Source organism: Carya illinoinensis, chromosome 7 (genome assembly GCF_018687715.1).
Source record: "Carya illinoinensis cultivar Pawnee chromosome 7, C.illinoinensisPawnee_v1, whole genome shotgun sequence".
NCBI classification, from domain to species: Eukaryota; Viridiplantae; Streptophyta; class Magnoliopsida; order Fagales; family Juglandaceae; genus Carya; species Carya illinoinensis.
In genome coordinates, this window is record NC_056758.1 from 12,942,602 (window position 1) to 12,961,303 (window position 18,702).

Genomic DNA, 18,702 nt, shown 5'->3' on the forward strand with positions numbered 1-18,702 from the left:
TCAGTTTAGATCAAGTCTCGTGCTGTTAGATACCCTTTGGACTCAAGGGGGCATATTAAGCTAAATGATAATTCTACATAAAATAGGAATACTAAAGAAAGAACTGCAGACAAAATCTCTGCTGTGATGTAACCATTTTTTATTCTCTGCCTCTTGTATAAATATCTCATCATATGTGAATGAAATACATGGAAAATTATTCCTCATTTCCAGACTGTGTCATACCTCAACCATTCCAATTACCATTCCTGAACGAAAATTCCGGCCATTCCCATTGGAACGGAACGGGAATAAAAACTATGGTTTATACTCTTGAAGCAAGCTTACATAATACCGGCTTTATTTATAACCCTAACCTCATTTTGGTGGGGGTGGGCTCTTAATTTTTTGTAGACGTACAAATTACAATCAGTTAAAAGTACACCAGAAATGAAGCCATGTCCCATGGGAAGAAAACACACATTCTAGCTCCTCAACAATGAGCTAGTTAAGCTTGACATAGAATAATCTAACGTCTACAGCTAGGACTTCATCAATGAAAAAGTTTCAGATTACTAAAATAACATGTAATGAGAGAACATAAGAACTCAAACATTGCTAACAAAAGAGCACAATTAAAGTGACAAAACACATCGCAATGACCTACAAATTTACATGATATACTACCACAGAATACACAATTCCCATCGCTTAAGAAAACATCAATGCAGAGGTTTGGGGGTTAAATCCTAGCCACCGTTGCTTAAATGACTAGGTATTTGAAGCAGCAAGTTCCTTCTTTTCCCCTTACTCACCTATCTCGCCTAAAACTTCAGATGCTGACCAACGTCCAATATTCTTACCTCTCAGTTCCCATCATCTGCACCTTTTAGATAAAGAGTTTCACCTCCCTCAACATCATGGCGTGCAGAGCTACCCGCTCGCCCTTCAGCAGACCCAGCATTCCCAATATCTTGCTTGCTTCCACCAGCTATCCCCCTACTACCACCCTGCAAGCCTTCTCCAGTGGATCCACGGCCAAAATCAGGAAACCCTCCAAGTGCCCCACTACCTCCTGCATGACTAGCATCATTTTGCAGCATGTGAAGTCCTCCACTTCCACTAGAGCTCATACCAAGCTGGCTGTGCAAAGCTTGCTGCTGTTGCAATGCTGAAAATGGCTGTTGGCTGTACAACATGGAGGAGCGTGCTGCCATGAGCGATTGTGGTGTCATCTGTGGAGCCTGTTGGTGCTGCATGTAGTGCGCTCCTGGCTGCATAATACCACTAGATGGAAACTGCAGGGCATTGACATGTGTTAGTGAAAGATATTGGCATCTGACTCCAATAAGCACTCAAAGCTTTTTCTGACACACGAAATTATTACTATCAAGAATGTATTGCAAATTGCAATGGTGAACAAGCAATACATATAAATAGAAAAAAGCACAAATTGAGTTAAAGGGACTACGCAATCCACAAAAGTCCATATTGAGAATCCCAACTAAGCTTTGATTTCTGACCTAGAGTGAATCTCACCACATATTGTCAAAAACTGAAAACCAACGACCTACTTAATCAATTTGTGCAACAAAACAAATAGTATTAAATAATGTTGAGGCTAATTTATTTGATAGAGACCCAAGTTATCATCCAGACACCATCCAATTTGTAATGAAAAATGCTTGGGCTATACAAAGGGATCTTACAAACCGATGTGACTTGATTTGGTATGTTAGATAGTAAAGCACATTTTGTTGTATAGTAAATCTGTTAGATAGTAAAGCACATTTTGTTGTATAGTAAATCTAACTCATCACATAAAGTTATGTCAATTTGTAAACTTACTTTTGTGAGATCTCTTTGTAGATATAGCACTTCTCCTTTTTAATAGACATGAGTGAGAATGGGAACTACTGATAAATATTAAAAGGAACAAAACAACCCATTTGCCAAATACATGGTGCTTGTGTACTTCCTCAACAATTACCAAATTTAAGTCAGTTTTGCAATCTCTAAAATCTAGGTATACCATACAAAACAATCTCTACACGACACTGACTATTATCGATCACTAAAAGAGTGTTCTTGGCTTTTGAAACTATACACTAGATCACTACCTTCTTAAGATCTGCAAGAACCATAAGACATTAAGATCAACCTCCCAATGCTTCTCAAGAAGAAGATCAAAATACCAAACCACAAGATTTGCATTAGGTAAAAATGGCCAGATACCTTCTGTGTTTAGGCCTTTTATATGGTTTTCCCACTCTGCTTTCAATTTTGAGGACCTACCCCTCATCTTAGGCAGATGTTCCAAGAGAACTCTGGGTTAGGATTTTTATCCATTTTGACTCACGGAATATATGTGACAGTATCCTACTTCCAATGAGAAAATACTTTCTCAAAACAATAATAATCAATAATGATATGACAATCGAGGTCAAGTCTTTCTACCATACTCGAACTTCAAAATGGTCAACTTTTTCTTGAAAGATTCTTGGAAGAATATTTGGAGAAATAAGGCACTGTCAAGAATTTTTCTTTTTTAAGATTGAGATTAGATTTTAATTTCTGAATTCTCTATTCAACTATAAATGATGAAAAAATAATAGAAATCAAATATTGATCAGTCTTAATTTGAAAACACTGCAAGGTGGCTAGAAATTTGTCGGCATCAATATTTTGCATCTGGGATTGAGTGGGTAACACCCATATGGGTTGATGGATTTATTGGCTTGGGGTCTTTTTTTTTTTTTTTTTTTTTGAAATGTTGAATTCATTCATCATGCCGAAGTTACAAATGTGACTTATCAATACAGGAAAATCCAAACTATTAGCCAACCTACGCATCTGCTCTGAAGCATCCCCGCACACAAAGTGGCGGACACTGTCTTAAATTCTAAAACTCTCCGAAGAGAGAGAGCGCACTATAAATAAACAGAGTGACAAGACCCCTCCATTCCCCCTAAAGAGGCAGAGTATGGGACCATACTGCTATGGGCACCAAGTCCAAAAGCCTATTACTACAATATTACTAATAAAACTACATAATACTACTCTACAAAACAATAACAAAACCACCGAAACATAAACACAAGCACCGGCATGAGCCTCGACGGCACACCCACCGCAAGCATCGGCATCACGAGCCTGAGAACAACACGAGTACCCAGTTCGCATATAGACCACAATAACCTCCACTGCAGAGGTCGGTCGTACGTCCACCGACCATAACATCTTCCGCCACTCTCGACTAGAACTAGCCCCAGATTGTGACCAATCAGACCACTCCTCACCCCGCTCGATTAAAACAAAGATCAAGAACACCACCAAAACATTTGCGGAACGGAGGGATGGAATACAAAAACAGAGGCTGTGGTGCTTGTGTAGCAAAACCACGCTTGGAGGAGAGCCGACGATTGGTCTATGTTATCCCGGAGTCTAAGGTCCCAGAAAAGCCAAGTTTTGAATTGGCAGGTGGCTCCCCGGTGGCACGTGGTGGCCACGCTCTGGTGCAATCTGAGACTTTGTCCCACGAGTGCGGGCTACGCTCCACTCCGTTTGGCACCGCATTTAGTGGACTTAAAGATCGGTAGCTGGCCAACATCTTGGTGGGGTGCGTGTTGGCAGTCGGCGACTAAAACAACCCGGCGGCACTCCACCATTTTTGCCTAAAACACAACTACAAACAAAAACGGAAAAACACAAAACGCAGGAAACGAAAAGAGAAAGGGAGGGGGGAGCCGAAGCTCCCACCCCCCGTCGAGGCTCTGGAGATTTAGGGTTAGTTTAGAGAGAAGGGAGAGTCTAGAGAGAGAAGGGAGAGAGTTGCGTGGATCAACTCTCCATATGACCGAGCAGGGTGACTTGGGGTCCTTTTAAATCCCTAAAATTGGGTGTTTCCTACTGTGTACTTGAGTTGCACCTTGAATAAAATTTACCTTACTAAAAACAAAAAGAATTTTTTTTTATAAGTAAAATTATTAAAAACAAAAAAATAAAGAACATAATAACAAATAAAGGAATAAAAAATGATCATCTAATTTGTTTACACCAAGGAGAACGAGGAAGAAGAAAACATTGATGCCGAGAATAATTAGGGGCAGATCTGATGGTCACCACTCAATCCCAAAGATCCAAAATAATGAAATCAACAAGTGCATCACATCCTCGTCTTTAGCCTTCCTCTTTCCATACTAGATATCTTTATTTTTTTTTATGACAAGGGAACGACCCCACGACAAAGCCGTTAGGATGAGTACCCATGCAACCTAAACCCCAAGGGACACTAGCACAGCAACCTACCGCCATGGCCTCCCACTTAAATCGCAATTTGATCCCAGAGGGAATTGAGCCTGTCACATTTACTAATTAAAAAAAAAAAAAAATTGAACCTGTGACTTGGGGCACATCAAGTTCGCCCTTACCACTTGAACTACCCACAGGTGGGTGCATTCATTCTCGATGTCATCTCTATTGTAACATATCCTATCATTATGTTTTGGGATTACAATTATTGTTATGGTTTTTTTTCATCATGTCATTGTCCTATATACCTTCTAAAGCTTCTTTGAGGAGTACCTCTCACATGGTACAAGAATTTATTGCCAAAAATTTTTCCTTAACCAAGATAGAAAAATATTTTGATGGAGTGGATTATTGACAAATCAACTTGGTTACTTACCAAAATTGAAAGCTTAGAAGTCAAAACCAAAATTGGCCTCACTAGAAGGGGGGTCTCACCATTTCATCTTTGGAGCATAAACACAAATTTCATAACTTGACCCTAGCTTCAGAAGTAACATGTTAGCACTAAGGCAGGCCAAGCATTTATTTTTCCTTGATCGGTAGCACTAAGGCAGGCCAAGCATTGCTAACACAACATCAATAGCATGTGAGCAATGTCAGAATTAAGCACCACCATATTGATAGTAAATGGAGATACTCATAGCAAATTGCATTATCTCGTCTTCTTCTGCAACACACTGACCTTCCTTTTCAGAAACATTTCCTGATCTTCAATGGTGATTCTATTGGCCTAGAGGGATGCTGCCATTGGCCAACACACCAAAGGAACTAATCTTCGTTTTCATCTTCATGGTCAAAGAGATTCTTCAAGATGCTCAGATTGGATTCTTCTCGATGCCCAATTTGCAGATCCCTTTTCATATCCAAGTCCCAAGGAACTCTTCTTTGTCCTCACCCTTATGCTCTGAAGCCTTATCACTTGGAGAAAAGGAGAGAAGGGGAGGGGAAACATTATTGTTTCTTTTATTGGTTTCCTAGATTGAATGCACCAGTGACTTTCATTTCCCTAAATGGACAACAAACCTAACTTTAAGGTCAGTTCAAGGCTTTCAAGCCCATTTACTTTCCTACGTTGTATAAGATCAATTTGTGGCTCACGACAACTCACTACACTTCGATTTAAGACACATTTTGCACGTATATTTTCCCCTATAAGTTTCCCAGGACAAAACTAGTAAAGAGATGATTAAACTAACTCAATAATATGAACCTTACTGATTGGAAATCGCTATATCTTTATCCCTGGACAGAGTATTACTTTCAGTAATTTTTCATTTTAGGTGAATTTGAAATTGTTTGAATTTTGTAATCAATAAGAAATTTGTAAATATGATAAGTTAGCCAGACTTTTCAAAAACACAGTGCAGTAAACACTTTGCTTATGTTTTCTGCTCGAAATGCACTTTGTTACTTATCAAAAAAATAGATAGTGCTGTGAACATAGTTGTAAAGGAAAGAAACAGGTCGAGCCCATTATTTATTTCATATGAAAGATATCAAACGTGGGTCCAGTTTATAGTTTCAACAGAAGAAAAAGAAATAAATAGTAACAGGAATGCTCAAATAAGAAGCACATAGAATATAAAAGATTTGAATGGTCAAGTTAAATGACATTTGTACCTGACCATGCATGGTAGGGGGTTGGGGTTGAGAATCTGCAATTGCAGCCAAGTACATAAGGTTTTGCTGTAGCCTTGCTTGGTTCCTGCAAGAACAGAGAATAAATTAACTGTCCCATTAGTTCAAACATAGACTTCTATACCCTAGTTGGTTGGAACTATGGTTTGTTTCTCCTGTTCGAGATTTACACTTTTGATCTTAATGCAATCCTTCGATCATAACAGTAACTTGATGAATACTTAAAACACCTTTAAGGTCTCATCTCATATGAATTATAAAGCCACATCATCCCCTCTTAACTCATAAATTTTGGCAGCTTAAAAGTTTCATCATGTATGAATTACATCAATTACCATTCTCATCATACTTGGAAATCTTAGGCATTCTATAAATAAAAACATAATACAATTACCCTTTATGCATTGTATTCAAGTGAGGCAACAGTAAAAAAAGAAAATTTGGAAATTGCCAACCATGTCTTATTCAAGTTAAGCATAGCCATGCATTTTCTTTTATTTTCTTGAGAAGTACTTAAGCATGGCTATGCATGACCTAGTAATGAAGAAAACCATTGGCACTAAACTGGTTCTTGATGGATTAAGTAAACCTGGCTATAATTTTCGCTTGATTATATTTTTTAGGGAAAATAAAGGATTCACAAAGATGGGCTTCTCAGCATTTTTCTTCATTTTGGATGGTAGAGGGTGTCAACATCTTTAAAACATCTTAAACATCGTTGAAATATTTTAAAATAAAAATAGTTTGAGCAATTATGTATTATTTTTTTAAGTATCTTGTACTATTCATGGGTGTGCTGGGTCTGTGACTAGTCTTAATAAATTTCACATGCAATATGTTCATAATTCTAGGGAAAATTTACAATACTTTTAATGTTCTTTCTTTTACCATCTCAATTAAACCAGAATTACTCTGGCAGCGAACACTAGAGAAACTAAGCAAGGATTCCTGACAGGAGCACACCTCGCCTAATGATAGACCAAAAAGACTAATCTCAATGCACTAGAGATACTAGACTTCACGCAGAAAGATGACCGAAAATATAGACTATTTGTATTAAAGGAGTATTTCATTTCATTCATTTTTTTTGTGTATTTTCATTTCATTCATTTGGTTAAGGTCATGAACATCGAATCTTAAGTTGAATTAAATGTGGGATTAGGTCACCAAGACTAAACAAGATTTTTTTCTCATTAAGTAATATTGAAATTAAAAAAGAGTATACTGGAAGTTATGAATGTATGGAAGTGACAGAAACTTCTCAAGCCTTGGGAATTATCGTACAGAAGAAGTAAAAAATGAGGAGAGACATCAAAACCAAAATTAATCCGTGGATCATGATTCTTGGTTAATAAGCGGGTTAGTTGCATGCAAAGACATTCAAGACAAGCAAACCTAAAATCTCTCAAATTGGAATCTCAAAAATAAAACTGCTTACTCAGCACACTCCCTTATTTTTCCTGAATTCTGGCTCTCAACAATCTTCAGAATTAGCGACTTGTTCTCATCCAGATACTGCATTTACAAGCAATGAAGCTAGGCACAATTAAGCAATACAATGATAGAAATAATAGTCAGAAATAGACAGCCAGTAATAATATTTAAAAGCTTGCTGCCTTTCAGATTGGTATTGGTGTCCCTTATAACGGCACTTACCATCTAGCCCACATGTGTAGGAAAGTGTTCAGATAAAACATAAATGATTAAACTCTACCTCTTCCTATCAGCTTAAGCTTTGAGACAAATGATGATATCGCATTACCAACTTTCTTTAGAGATGTCGAAGCAAGGACCTAAATCATCATGAATGTGAACATTTGAAATTTTGTTACACCATATCTGGCCAGTGCCACTCTCTTCCACAATCTATTGTTTCCTCTAGAAACTCCAAAGTTTGAAAAAACAGCTACTCTCTAATTATAAACGACTACTTTTATGACTCGTATGTAACACCTCTACTAAAATAATTATCACATCGTCACAAAGCATGTGTTCATCGAGAGAAAAAAAAATTAAATAATAAATTCATTAATTAAAAAATTTTAAAAAAAAAATAGAATTGGTAACCTATGTAACACCTCTACTAAAATGCCCAATCCACATTGTCTATACTCTAAAAGGACTAGTCAATGGTATTGGAGCCCTATTAGAACATTATAAAGACTAAGAAATTCTCCTTCCTAAGCAATGGGAGACACCATACACTATCTACCCTAATCACTTATCAGAATGGGCTATCATGATCTCCCTCCCTTATATTCCCGACATCCTCGTCAAGCCAGTCCACCATAAGTGGCACGGCTCAATTCCCACATTTCTGGTTAAGATAAACTCCGATACCATTTGTAACACTCCAATGGAAGGCCCAAGCTACATAGCCGTTACTCCAAAAGGACTAGTCATTGATACAAATGGAGCTCGTGATATAATTGGAGCCCCATTGGAACATTATAAAGGGCAAGAACTCCTTCCCAAACAATGTTGGATCCTATAGATCATCTACCCTTATCACTTAACGAAATAGGAGTATCACAAATTGTCTAACTGTAACTGTTTATTTAAAAATATTCATTGCATTGAAACCCTTCACAATGTGCATAAAATCTTAAGTACAATTTTTTGTTGGATGAAAAAATTAACATTAAATGTATAAAACTGAATAATTTTGAGCATGTTTTGGGCACTTTTACCATACTGATATTTTTCCAAGGAAAAACGTGATAACAGTATCATAAATTTACATAGGGAAGTTACTTATCAAAAACAGCGGGGCTTAATTTTAACACGAAAAACAAACACAAACAAGCAATCCATAAAAAAAATGATGGTGCTTTTACTAATTCTACAAGAATTATCATGAGACAAAGTATCTATGTCTCACTCCATATATGAGTTTGAAATAACAAATCCATCAAACATTGGAAAACATGACAATGCTATATGTGCACAATAATAAATGGGCATGTGCAAAGAAGCTGGTCAATACATTTTTATAAAGAAGGCTTGCAAAAACTCTTCCTGGCAAATCACTTGGAGAGAAGGGACTTAACCTTCCACTAGCTAATCATGTGCAAAGCCTGATTTAGGAAAACACCTCATCATTTTCAACTTTTTTATCTAATCATTACAACTTTCCCAAACTTCTCAACAAAACACAAAAAATAATTCAATTTTTTCAAATCACAAAACAAAAATAATATTAAAAAATTATATTCTATAAATATTTGAACTTTGTAATAGTTTTATTCAATTTTTTCTCTCAAATTTCTCAAAACCCTATAAGACATCTCAACTCAAAACAATTTCACTACTATTCAAAAACTACTTCACTAATATTTACAAATTATCTCATCTCATCTCACTATCCAAACGAGGCCTAAACTTGCATGCACCAAGAGCATTCTAAACTAAAATGAAAGTTTGGATAGTGAGTTCAAATGAAAGTTAAAAGTTGAATAAAATATTGTTAGAATATTATTTTATAATATTATGATTGTTTTGAGATTTGAAAAAGGTTGAATTGTTTATTATATTTTGTGTGGGAATTTGAAAAAGTCGTAGAGATGAGATGAAACACTTCTTTTATTCAAACGGGGCCTAAATGAAGATAGTCTCACAATCTAGGTTGTCACGAGCTGGAGTCATGGAGGATGACGGAAGCTTGAAAGGAAAGGAGTAGCAGCAGTGTGGGAATGCAAAGGAGATGGTAGTTAAATTCGTTACTCTCTGGTGCAACGTAGTGTTTGGGTGAGAAGGGGTGATGTGCAGCGGTGTCGTTTAGAATAAGTAGGGTGACATCGTTTTTAATACCCTGCACTGTAATAGCCTTAAGTATAAACTGATACCCCATCATTTTGTATTTTACTTTCTAAAACTATACAATGCCATTGATGATGAAGTATATAAATGGAGGGAAAACGAAGGAAGAAAACTATGAAAAAGTTTGATCAAATATTCTTCTACATTTCTCTGCAATCTTCTCTTTCTTCTTCTTCATTCTGGAGACTGACTATCTCGAACTAAGTCTTGGTAAAGTGGGTCCATAACATTTTTGGTATCTAGAGTCATGGCTGAAGGAACTTGATCCTACGCTCGGGTGGTGGATTCCCTGAATCATCTCAAGCAGCAGCAAGATCAGCAACAAAAGCAACTGGAAGACACTATTGCAGTCTTGGTTCAACAATAAGAACCAGCAAGGTTGGATAAGGAGAACCAAGAAAAGAAGTTTAATGATTTGTTCCTGCAGATTTCAGGAATCTCAATTAATATATCAGCAAGCAATGATGGGCAAGATGCACATGAAGGCATCGGGGAGGTGAATTACCATGAGAACCACCATGAGAATCAACGTGAGACTTTTCACAAAGGGCTTACAAAGGGTATCAAGCTTCAATTTCCAAGATTTAATGGCAAGATTCCATCTGCATGGATTTACAAAACCAATCAATATTTTTTGTACTATCAAGTGCCACCAGGTCAGAGAATATTTTTTGCTTCTTTTCATATGGATGATGAAGCATTGGTGTGGTTTCAAGATGCAAGTGAAGCTAGAGTGTTTCGTAGTTGGGAAGAGTTTGTTCAAGTACATACAAGATATGGATCATCTTCGTATGATGATCCAATGAAGGCTCTTACAAGGCTGAAGCAAGTGGGTAAAGTTACCACTTACAAAACAGAATTTGAAGTGCTTTCCAATAGAATTCGTGGAATTTCATAAAGAAACAAACTCAGTTGTTTCTTGATTGGGTTGCATGATGAGATAAGGCTACCAGTGAGAATGTTGAATCCTACCAACCTGAATGATGCATTTGGGTTGGCCAAGATTCAAGAGCAGTATGTTTGGAGCACTAGGAGACAGTGGAGAAATGGCACTATTGATTCTGCTCAACAGAGTGGAGGGTTCAGTACTTTTAGGCAAGGTCAATCCAGTTCTATATTGGGTATTCCAAAGTCTCAACCTTTATCAAAGGTTCCAGTGCAGAAGATGACTGAAGCACAGATGCAGAAGCGTAGGAAGAAAGGATTATGTTGCCTCTGTGATAAGAAGTATCACCAAGGGCATAGGTGTGTTAAGCCTAAGCTCTATTTGTTGGAAGGTATGGAGTTACCTAGTAATCTTGATGATGATTCAAGATTCAAGTGGCCTTTACACCATATGGATGTAACGAATGCGTTCCTTAACGGAGACTTAGGGAGGAAGTTTTTATGAATCTTCCACCGGGGTTCAAAGAAAGACTTGGTGTAGATAAAATCTGCAGATTAAGAAATGCATTATACGGCCTAAAGCAGCCCCCGAGGGCTTGGTTTGAACGCTTTGGCAAAACAGTAAGACGTCGTAGATATTGTCAAAGTCAAGCAGATCATACCATGTTTTATAAACACTCAAAAGAAGGTAAAATTGCTATTTTGATTATTTATGTGGATGATATTATCCTGACAGGTGATGATAGTGCCGAACTGAAAAGACTAAAAGAAAGGCTTGCTGATGAATTTGAGATCAAAGACTTGGGTGCATTGAAGTATTTCCTCAGAATGGAGTTTGTTAGGTCTAAGGAAAGTATATTTGTCAATCAACGCAAGTATGTACTAGACTTGCTTGGAGAAACGTGTATGCTTGGCTGTAAAACAGCTGAAACACCAATGGAACCCAACACAAAATTACAACCTACTAAGACTGAAAATGTAGTAAACAAGGAATAATATCGACGACTTATTGGAGGGTTGATTTATCTGTCTCATACACGACCGGATATAGCATTTTCCATAAGTATGATTAGTCAATTCATGCATTCGCCTGGACCGGAGCATTTTGAAGCAGTTTACAGAATTCTGAGATATTTGAAGGGGACTCCTCGAAAAGGTCCACTTTTTAAAAACCGTGGACATCTACAAATTGAAGCCTACACCAATGCAAACTGGGCTAGGAGTATAACAGATAGGAGATCAACATCCAGATATTGTTCCTTTGTTGGAGGAAACCTTGTTACTTGGCAAAGTAAAAAACAAAATGTGGTTGCTAGAAGCAGTGCATAGGCTGAATTTAGAGTCATGGCTCATAGTATTTGTGAAGTTATGTGGAGTAAAAGATTGTTAGTAGAGTTGAAGGCTTCATATTTGCTGCCTATGAAGTTATACTGAGATAACAGGGCAACAATTTCAATCACTCACAATCCAGTTCTTCAACAAAACAAAGCATGTAGAAATAGATAAACACTTAATAGGAAAAACTTGATAGTTGGCTGATTTTTATGCCACACATCTCAACTGCCAAACAGATTGCTGATGTATTTACTAAGGGACTACATAAAAAGCAATTTGACATTTTAATGAACAAGCTGACGATGGAAGATATCTTCAAGCCAGCTTGAGGGGAAGTGTTGGAAAATCATAAAGATATAGTAGTAATTACCAAGATTGTATAGCTGTAAATTAGGCAGTAATTAGTCAATGATTATATATTAGGAATGTATAAATATTATTCTTTTTCCTAGTTTAGATTTATTGTAATTCCTATAAGTAGGAATCATGTAAGTCAAAAATAATATAAGGAAATTATTGCCAAAGTATTATCTGGTGTCTTGTTTGAAGGAAAAGTACGGCCATGATCTGTCACCTGTAGTTACTCTTCCTCCAGTGGATATGTATGGAGACTTGAGACTTGAACTTAAACAGATTTTACTAAGCCGTAGCAAACAAGTCAATAATAGAGTAGTGGTGGAAGTGTTGGTGAAATGGCAAGGTATGGGAGAAGATGCAGCCACATGGGAGTCGTATTGGAAGCTAAGAGATGCATTCCTCACCTTGTGGGCAAGGTACTTTGAAGGGGGAGGGTATGTCACGAGCTGGAGTCATGAAAGATGACATAAGATGGAAAGGTACGGAGGTGCAGCAGTGTGGGAATGCAAAGGAGATGGTAGTTAAATTTGTTACTCTCTGGTGCAACGTAGCGTTTGGATGAGGAGTGATGTGAAGTAGTGTCGTTTAGAATAAGCAGAGCAACATCATTTTAATACCCTGCAATGTAATAGCCTTATGTATAAACTGATACGCGATCATTTTGTATTTTCCTTTCTTAAACAGTACAATGCCATTGATGAGGAAGTATATAAATGGAGGGAAAAGAAAGGAAAAAAAACTATGAAAAAGTTCAATCAAATATTCTTCTACATTTCTATGCAATCTTCTCTTTATTCTTCTTCTTCATTCTGGAGACCGACTATCTCAAACTACGTCCTGGTAAAGTGGGTCCGTAACATAGGTTAACATTGGAAAGTATATTTAACCAAATTTTTCAAGATGTTCTACCAATTTATGTGATATGAAAATAAACTGGATTTGATTAAATTTACATGGGAATTCAACAATCTGCCTTTAAAAATTTATTATAATTGTTAATTTACTTAACAACCTTCTAGAAGAAAGAAACAAATAAGGCACTCTTGCGATGGCATGGTAAAGACCCTCGAATTCAAATTTCTAATCAACCATAATGGAGGGTTATCTTTTGCATCCGGGTTGATAAATTAGGTGAGATGAGTTTATCAAAGCTAGATCAAGTGGGGGCCAATTTGGCTTTTATCAGCTATGCTCTAGGGTTGGTATGTGTTTCTCTTCACATAAAATCCCCACCCCCATTAAATGTAGGATTTGATATCAAGCTTCATGAGAGTCTCCAAGGGAGTTCACAAGATAAAAACTTTTGATAGGTATGAACCTTCAAGATAAACTAGTTGCACCTTCAACAACTACATAATTTTGTAACATCCCTAAAAATCCCCATTTCCTAGCATAATTTTTTTTTTTTTTTCATGTCGGGAAAAGTCTCCAAGGCAAGACCCTTCAGACCCATCCCTGCAAAATAAACCTTGGTCCCATGCACTGCACCCTCGGAAGTTTTCCTACACGGAACTAGTTTTTATAGCTGGCTTTTCACCAAGGGGTGTGGCTCCAAAGGATTGTTTGCACCCATGAGGTGTTGAACCTTAGACTTTTAAGGGAGTGATACCCCAAAACCAAGGCCTTCACCAGTTGGGCCAAACCCTTGGAGTTCCCAGCATTATTTGGAGAAGACAAAGGGAAAAGGTTTTAGTATGACATTCAGCAAAAGCAAATTTAAAGTTAACAAGAATGCCAATGAGCCATTTTAGCGAGATTTTCCTAATTATTTAAACAGCTCACACTTTCTGCTGCACGTTTCATCCAAACATTAAATAAGACAACTAGATTTACTAACTTACCCAAACACGCCTTTCAAATTTGGTCACTTTATCTTGAGTATACTCATCTTTCGTCTCTTTGTTTTAATCTCCAGTTAGTAGATTAGAAACTGAGGGATTTCATGAAGGCAGTTCAGCTTTAAACAAAATGATTTAAAGGCAGGACAAAAAGCTTATCCAAATGAAAAATCTTTTCATATATTTAGTGAAATCAAAGATATCACATATGTGAGAATGACCTTTTGAAGTGCCATGTATTGCTACAAGGCATCCATCCATAAAAGGGATGAAAAATGAAGAACCTAGAAAATTTACAAAATGGAACGCCCAGTTCAACAGTCAACAGTTTTCACTCTTTATCTAAGTGAAATAGAACCAGGCAAGACATCACTCTGCAAGAAAGATGGTAGCCGGAAAAGTATTTGGTTACCAAAAATGTTTGAAAATATTTGAGAATTTTGGGAATTTGTTTGAGATTAGGTTTTGGGAAAGGAGAGAAAATGTTAAATAAAAAAACTTTTTTAAAATAAGTGTGTATAGATAAAAGTTCAAAAGTTATTTGAGTGTAATTTTTTAAAATTATTTTTTGTTTTAGAGTTTGTAAAAGTTGTATTATTTTTGTATTTGAACAATTACGACATGAGAAGTTGAGATTTTGAAATATAAAAGTTGTAATGTTCAGAATGAAGTTTCGAGAAAAGTTGAAAATTGTTGAAATTTTTTGAAAAATCCTTGGTTGCCAAACCAGGCAGAATCATTCTCATGCGTTCTATCTAAAACTATGCTACAAGCAACGGGAGGAAGCATAAGATACTGAGATAATGATGAGATATCAGTACTAAATCCTACATAAAATACACTCGATAAGGTTACTAAAGGACAAGCAAAGACGTACAAACAGATTAAAATGTATAGATCCAGTTCTTTGTCAGATACAATATACTATAAGAGGATGTCATAATTTCTCCTTTTCAGACAAGCTTCGTCCTACCGTTTCTAGTCACAATAGTGGGGCATCCGATGCTTTTTCGGACCAAAAATAATAGGAGGATGTAATATCAAAGGCTACTAATCTCTGCCCCGAACCTAGATTTCCATATTATTTTCATAATGTTTTTCTTTTTGTATAAGTATGTATCATTTTAATATTATAAAATAAAAGTTTCTGAAAGAAGCACAAACCTGAACCCAATCACCCAAAGAAAAAAAAAAACCGAAAACCTATTTACCATTACCCAAACTCATTCAAACTTCAAATTATAACCCGAATACTAAAAAGACCAAGCAAAAGGCCATATACCCACAAATAGCACCAAAGAAACCAGCTTGAGCAGATGATGACGAACCATGAATCCAAAAACAAAACCAAGTACACCATAAGGGAAATAGAAAGAAAGAAAACAGTAAAAACCGAGTTAAAACTAAACAAAAATCAAACGGTTCATATGCCCAAGAAGCTTTGGAATAAACCCATATGAATATATATATATTCATCCGAGTAAGAAACAAATAAATGGCGTAAGCCAAAGGGGACAAGAAAATGAGCCAATAAATGGCCAGAGAGGTAGAGTGTTAGGGAAAAGAAGGAACCTGTTGAATATGATCAGTGGTGACGTTGTTGGGGTAATAGGCTGCCATCATGGGCTGCATCTGCATCAGGTGCTGCTGCATTGCTCTCACAACCTATATATATATATATATATATCTCTCTCTCGCCCAGACCCACACACTCTCTCTCTCCAATTTTCTCACTCTAAGCAGAGTCACAGAGCTGAGAAATCAATCACTGAGTGGAAGAAATGCAAAAGAGAAGTAAATAGATGCTTTCTTTTTCTTCCGTGTTCCTATTCTCTTCTCTAACAATGACACCACCACCCACACAACTCACAAGAAGAGAGAGAGAGATAACTCACTGACTCGTAGAGACAACGAGCTTATCATGTGAGGCTTTGAAAGAAGTTTATGGGTTTTTTCTTTTTTTTTTTTTTTTTTGGCTCTATCTCTCCCATCCATCACGTGATTCCTCTCTTTTGAGAGACAGAAAGAGAGAGAGAATCTATTAGAGAGGGAGCGCAATAAAGAAGGTCCGACTGGTGGTCTTGAAAATGACACACACGTCATTTTTTATAAAATAACATAATAATACTTTTTAAAAATATATGTATATCTGTATACTATCTAATAAAATATTAAAAATAATATGTGTTATAAAATATATTATAAAATATTGTATGAAAAGCAGTGTAATTTTTTTTAAATATTTTTTAAAATCATTTTAAATATTTTATAAAAAAATAAAATCTCCAAATTTATTAAAAAAATATTTTATTAGTCATTAAATAAAAATATATTAAAAAATAAAAATATAATTAGATTAAAACAAATCAATAGAAAAATTCGGTGGGAGTAGCCTTTGTCTTGAATGAATATCATCACTTGTCTTGTATGAATATCATCACTACATTACATAGATGTCACGTTTTAACGTTTCAACGTCAGTTGGTCTGTTGGATCTCCCAAGATACCTCCTCGGCCGTTCTGTCCAAACTCTCAACTCTTTTGATTTTACTTGTTATAATTATCAATTGAGCGATGATACACCAAAAATATTTTTTTGAAACTTTTTATATAATTAATTTTATAAGAAAAATATTTTAATTATAAATAAATTATATAAAAATAATTTATAATCTGACAAAATTTGGTATGATGTATCAAATTATAAAATTACTTTTGAAACCTAAAAAAAGGTGATTCGGACAGACAGCTAACTCCTTTTCAATAGAACAGAATAGCCAAACCAACCCAACTGACTGGACAATCTTAGAGATCTTATCGGTCGGCAAACTGGAGACGAACGACCACGGTCCCAACCTTACCAGCATTGGAGGTTTATAAAGTAAATCTAATAGATTTTATAAAATTATATTAGTTTATGAATTTATTTTGTATAATCTTTTTGTATCTCTAACGGTTTTTTTTTTAAAGGCAAATACTAGTATTATTGAGAGTGTGGTTCCAAATGGGTCCCGACAAATTTTTTTTACTTAATGATTAAAAAAATATTTTTTTAGTGATGTTATAAAATTTTTTTTAAAATAAAAAATGTTTAACACTATAAAAACATGAATAAAATAAAAACAAAAAAAAAAATTGCTATTGTCAGGAGCCATCTCGTGCTACATCCACGATGGATGTAGCAAAGCTGCTTTTTAAAATAAAGATATTTATATAAAATCATGTTATTTTTATAAAAATATTTCTTATTTAAAATATAATTATATAACTTATCAAAAAAAATATATATATATAATTATATAAAAGATTGCAAAAAGTGTGGTAGGTATATTATTTTCCATTACCAATTACCATGATGCCGTAGCAATGTAAAATGTAATAAATAAATAAACACATATGGAAATCCTCGAGTTTGTTCTGTACCTACACACGCGCCATGCACGTGGTTGGACCTCTCAGATGGGGTCACCTTCTTTCTTTCTTTCTTTTTTCTAAGCATGGGAGTAAACTTTGTATTAAAGTAGAAAAGATGATACATAGGGGTGGGATTTTCAAACAAACTCCTCGGAATAATAACAATAGTATAAAGATGTAGATAAAAAGAAGAAAAAAATAAATTTTAGTAACTAATTTTTTAGTCTTCACTCATGTCCTATTAAGAGGATGTCATCTTAAAAGAATGTAATGAAAACCACCGTAGAGAACGGTGAGGGTAGTGGATGCACTATTATTTGTGTCTTGAGATAATTTTTAGAGAGACCTACAATCCCTTTTTCGAAATCACCAATTAGGGAAACCTATAATATAATAGAAAGTACGGCATCAGATGAACTAATCTACTGATTTTAATTTCCGCGCTCCAGTGATGGTGCATGGCAATCACGCTCCGGTGGGATAGAGACTGGATCGCCCAAATCTAGAAGATCTCGAAGAGACGAAATTGCTAGTACAGCACGTGTAGCTGTCAGAAGTGTTGTCGTGCGACGGCGCGTGGGGAACACTCTGGAAAACAAGCCGCGCTAGCTTGAGGAACACAAGCCGACCTTTTTAGCGCGACTCCGCATCATCCTAATAGATCAGAAGCTGTAGGATGGGTTGGTGGGGTACGTGTAGGTAGTTGGCAAATGAAGAACAGTGAATTTGACAAAAACCGAACTGGTGATGGGAGGAGAGAAAAAATACTACTTTAAAAGTGTATACATAATACCAAAATGGAAAGATGAATGAGAAGAGGGTAAGAGACGCTAGAATCCGGCTATAGCTCTCACAAAAATGGAATTATTCCAGAGAATGCAAACGTTCTCTCTCTAAAGAAGAAGAAGGTGGGGTCACCTTCTTCCTTGCATGCACTCCACCTAATTATGAACTTCATGGAAAAGTCCAAACTCCAACTCAAAACTCACACTTTGGTTCCTAGTGTCAACTTGGTGGGGTGGTTTTAGTCAAACACATGTTATGTTAATACTGCCTAGTTTCTGCATGATCTAATGTCATATTCACATCATTAGAGGAATCTTGAGAAGTTGGTTGAAAAGTTTTT

General features: G+C 36.0%; 1 protein-coding gene across 1 annotated transcript; it reads right to left on the reverse strand.

The window, feature by feature from the left end:
• Positions 1-445: 445 nt before the first annotated feature.
• Positions 446-16,090, reverse strand: LOC122315562 (GRF1-interacting factor 1-like). The gene is made up of 4 exons (XM_043131541.1): positions 15,735-16,090; positions 7,367-7,443; positions 5,911-5,995; positions 446-1,277 (listed from the first exon to the last, which is right to left on the reverse strand). The coding sequence occupies exons 1-4, from the start codon at positions 15,813-15,815 to the stop codon at positions 846-848; spliced, it is 675 nt and encodes a 224-aa protein (XP_042987475.1). The 5' UTR covers positions 15,816-16,090; the 3' UTR covers positions 446-845.
• Between the last annotated feature and the right edge of the window lie 2,612 nt (positions 16,091-18,702).

Excerpts from the sequence above, each read along its gene's own strand:
- LOC122315562 (XM_043131541.1), bottom strand. The coding sequence starts at position 15,815 with ATGCAGCAGCACCTGATGCAGATGCAGCCCATGATGGCAGCCTATTAC. Across the intron at positions 7,444-15,734 it reads CCACTGATCATATTCAACAG|TATCTGGATGAGAACAAGTC; the intron begins GTTCCTTCTTTT and ends TTGTAAATGCAG. Across the intron at positions 5,996-7,366 it reads AAAATAAGGGAGTGTGCTGA|GAACCAAGCAAGGCTACAGC; the intron begins GTAAGCAGTTTT and ends CTGTTCTTGCAG.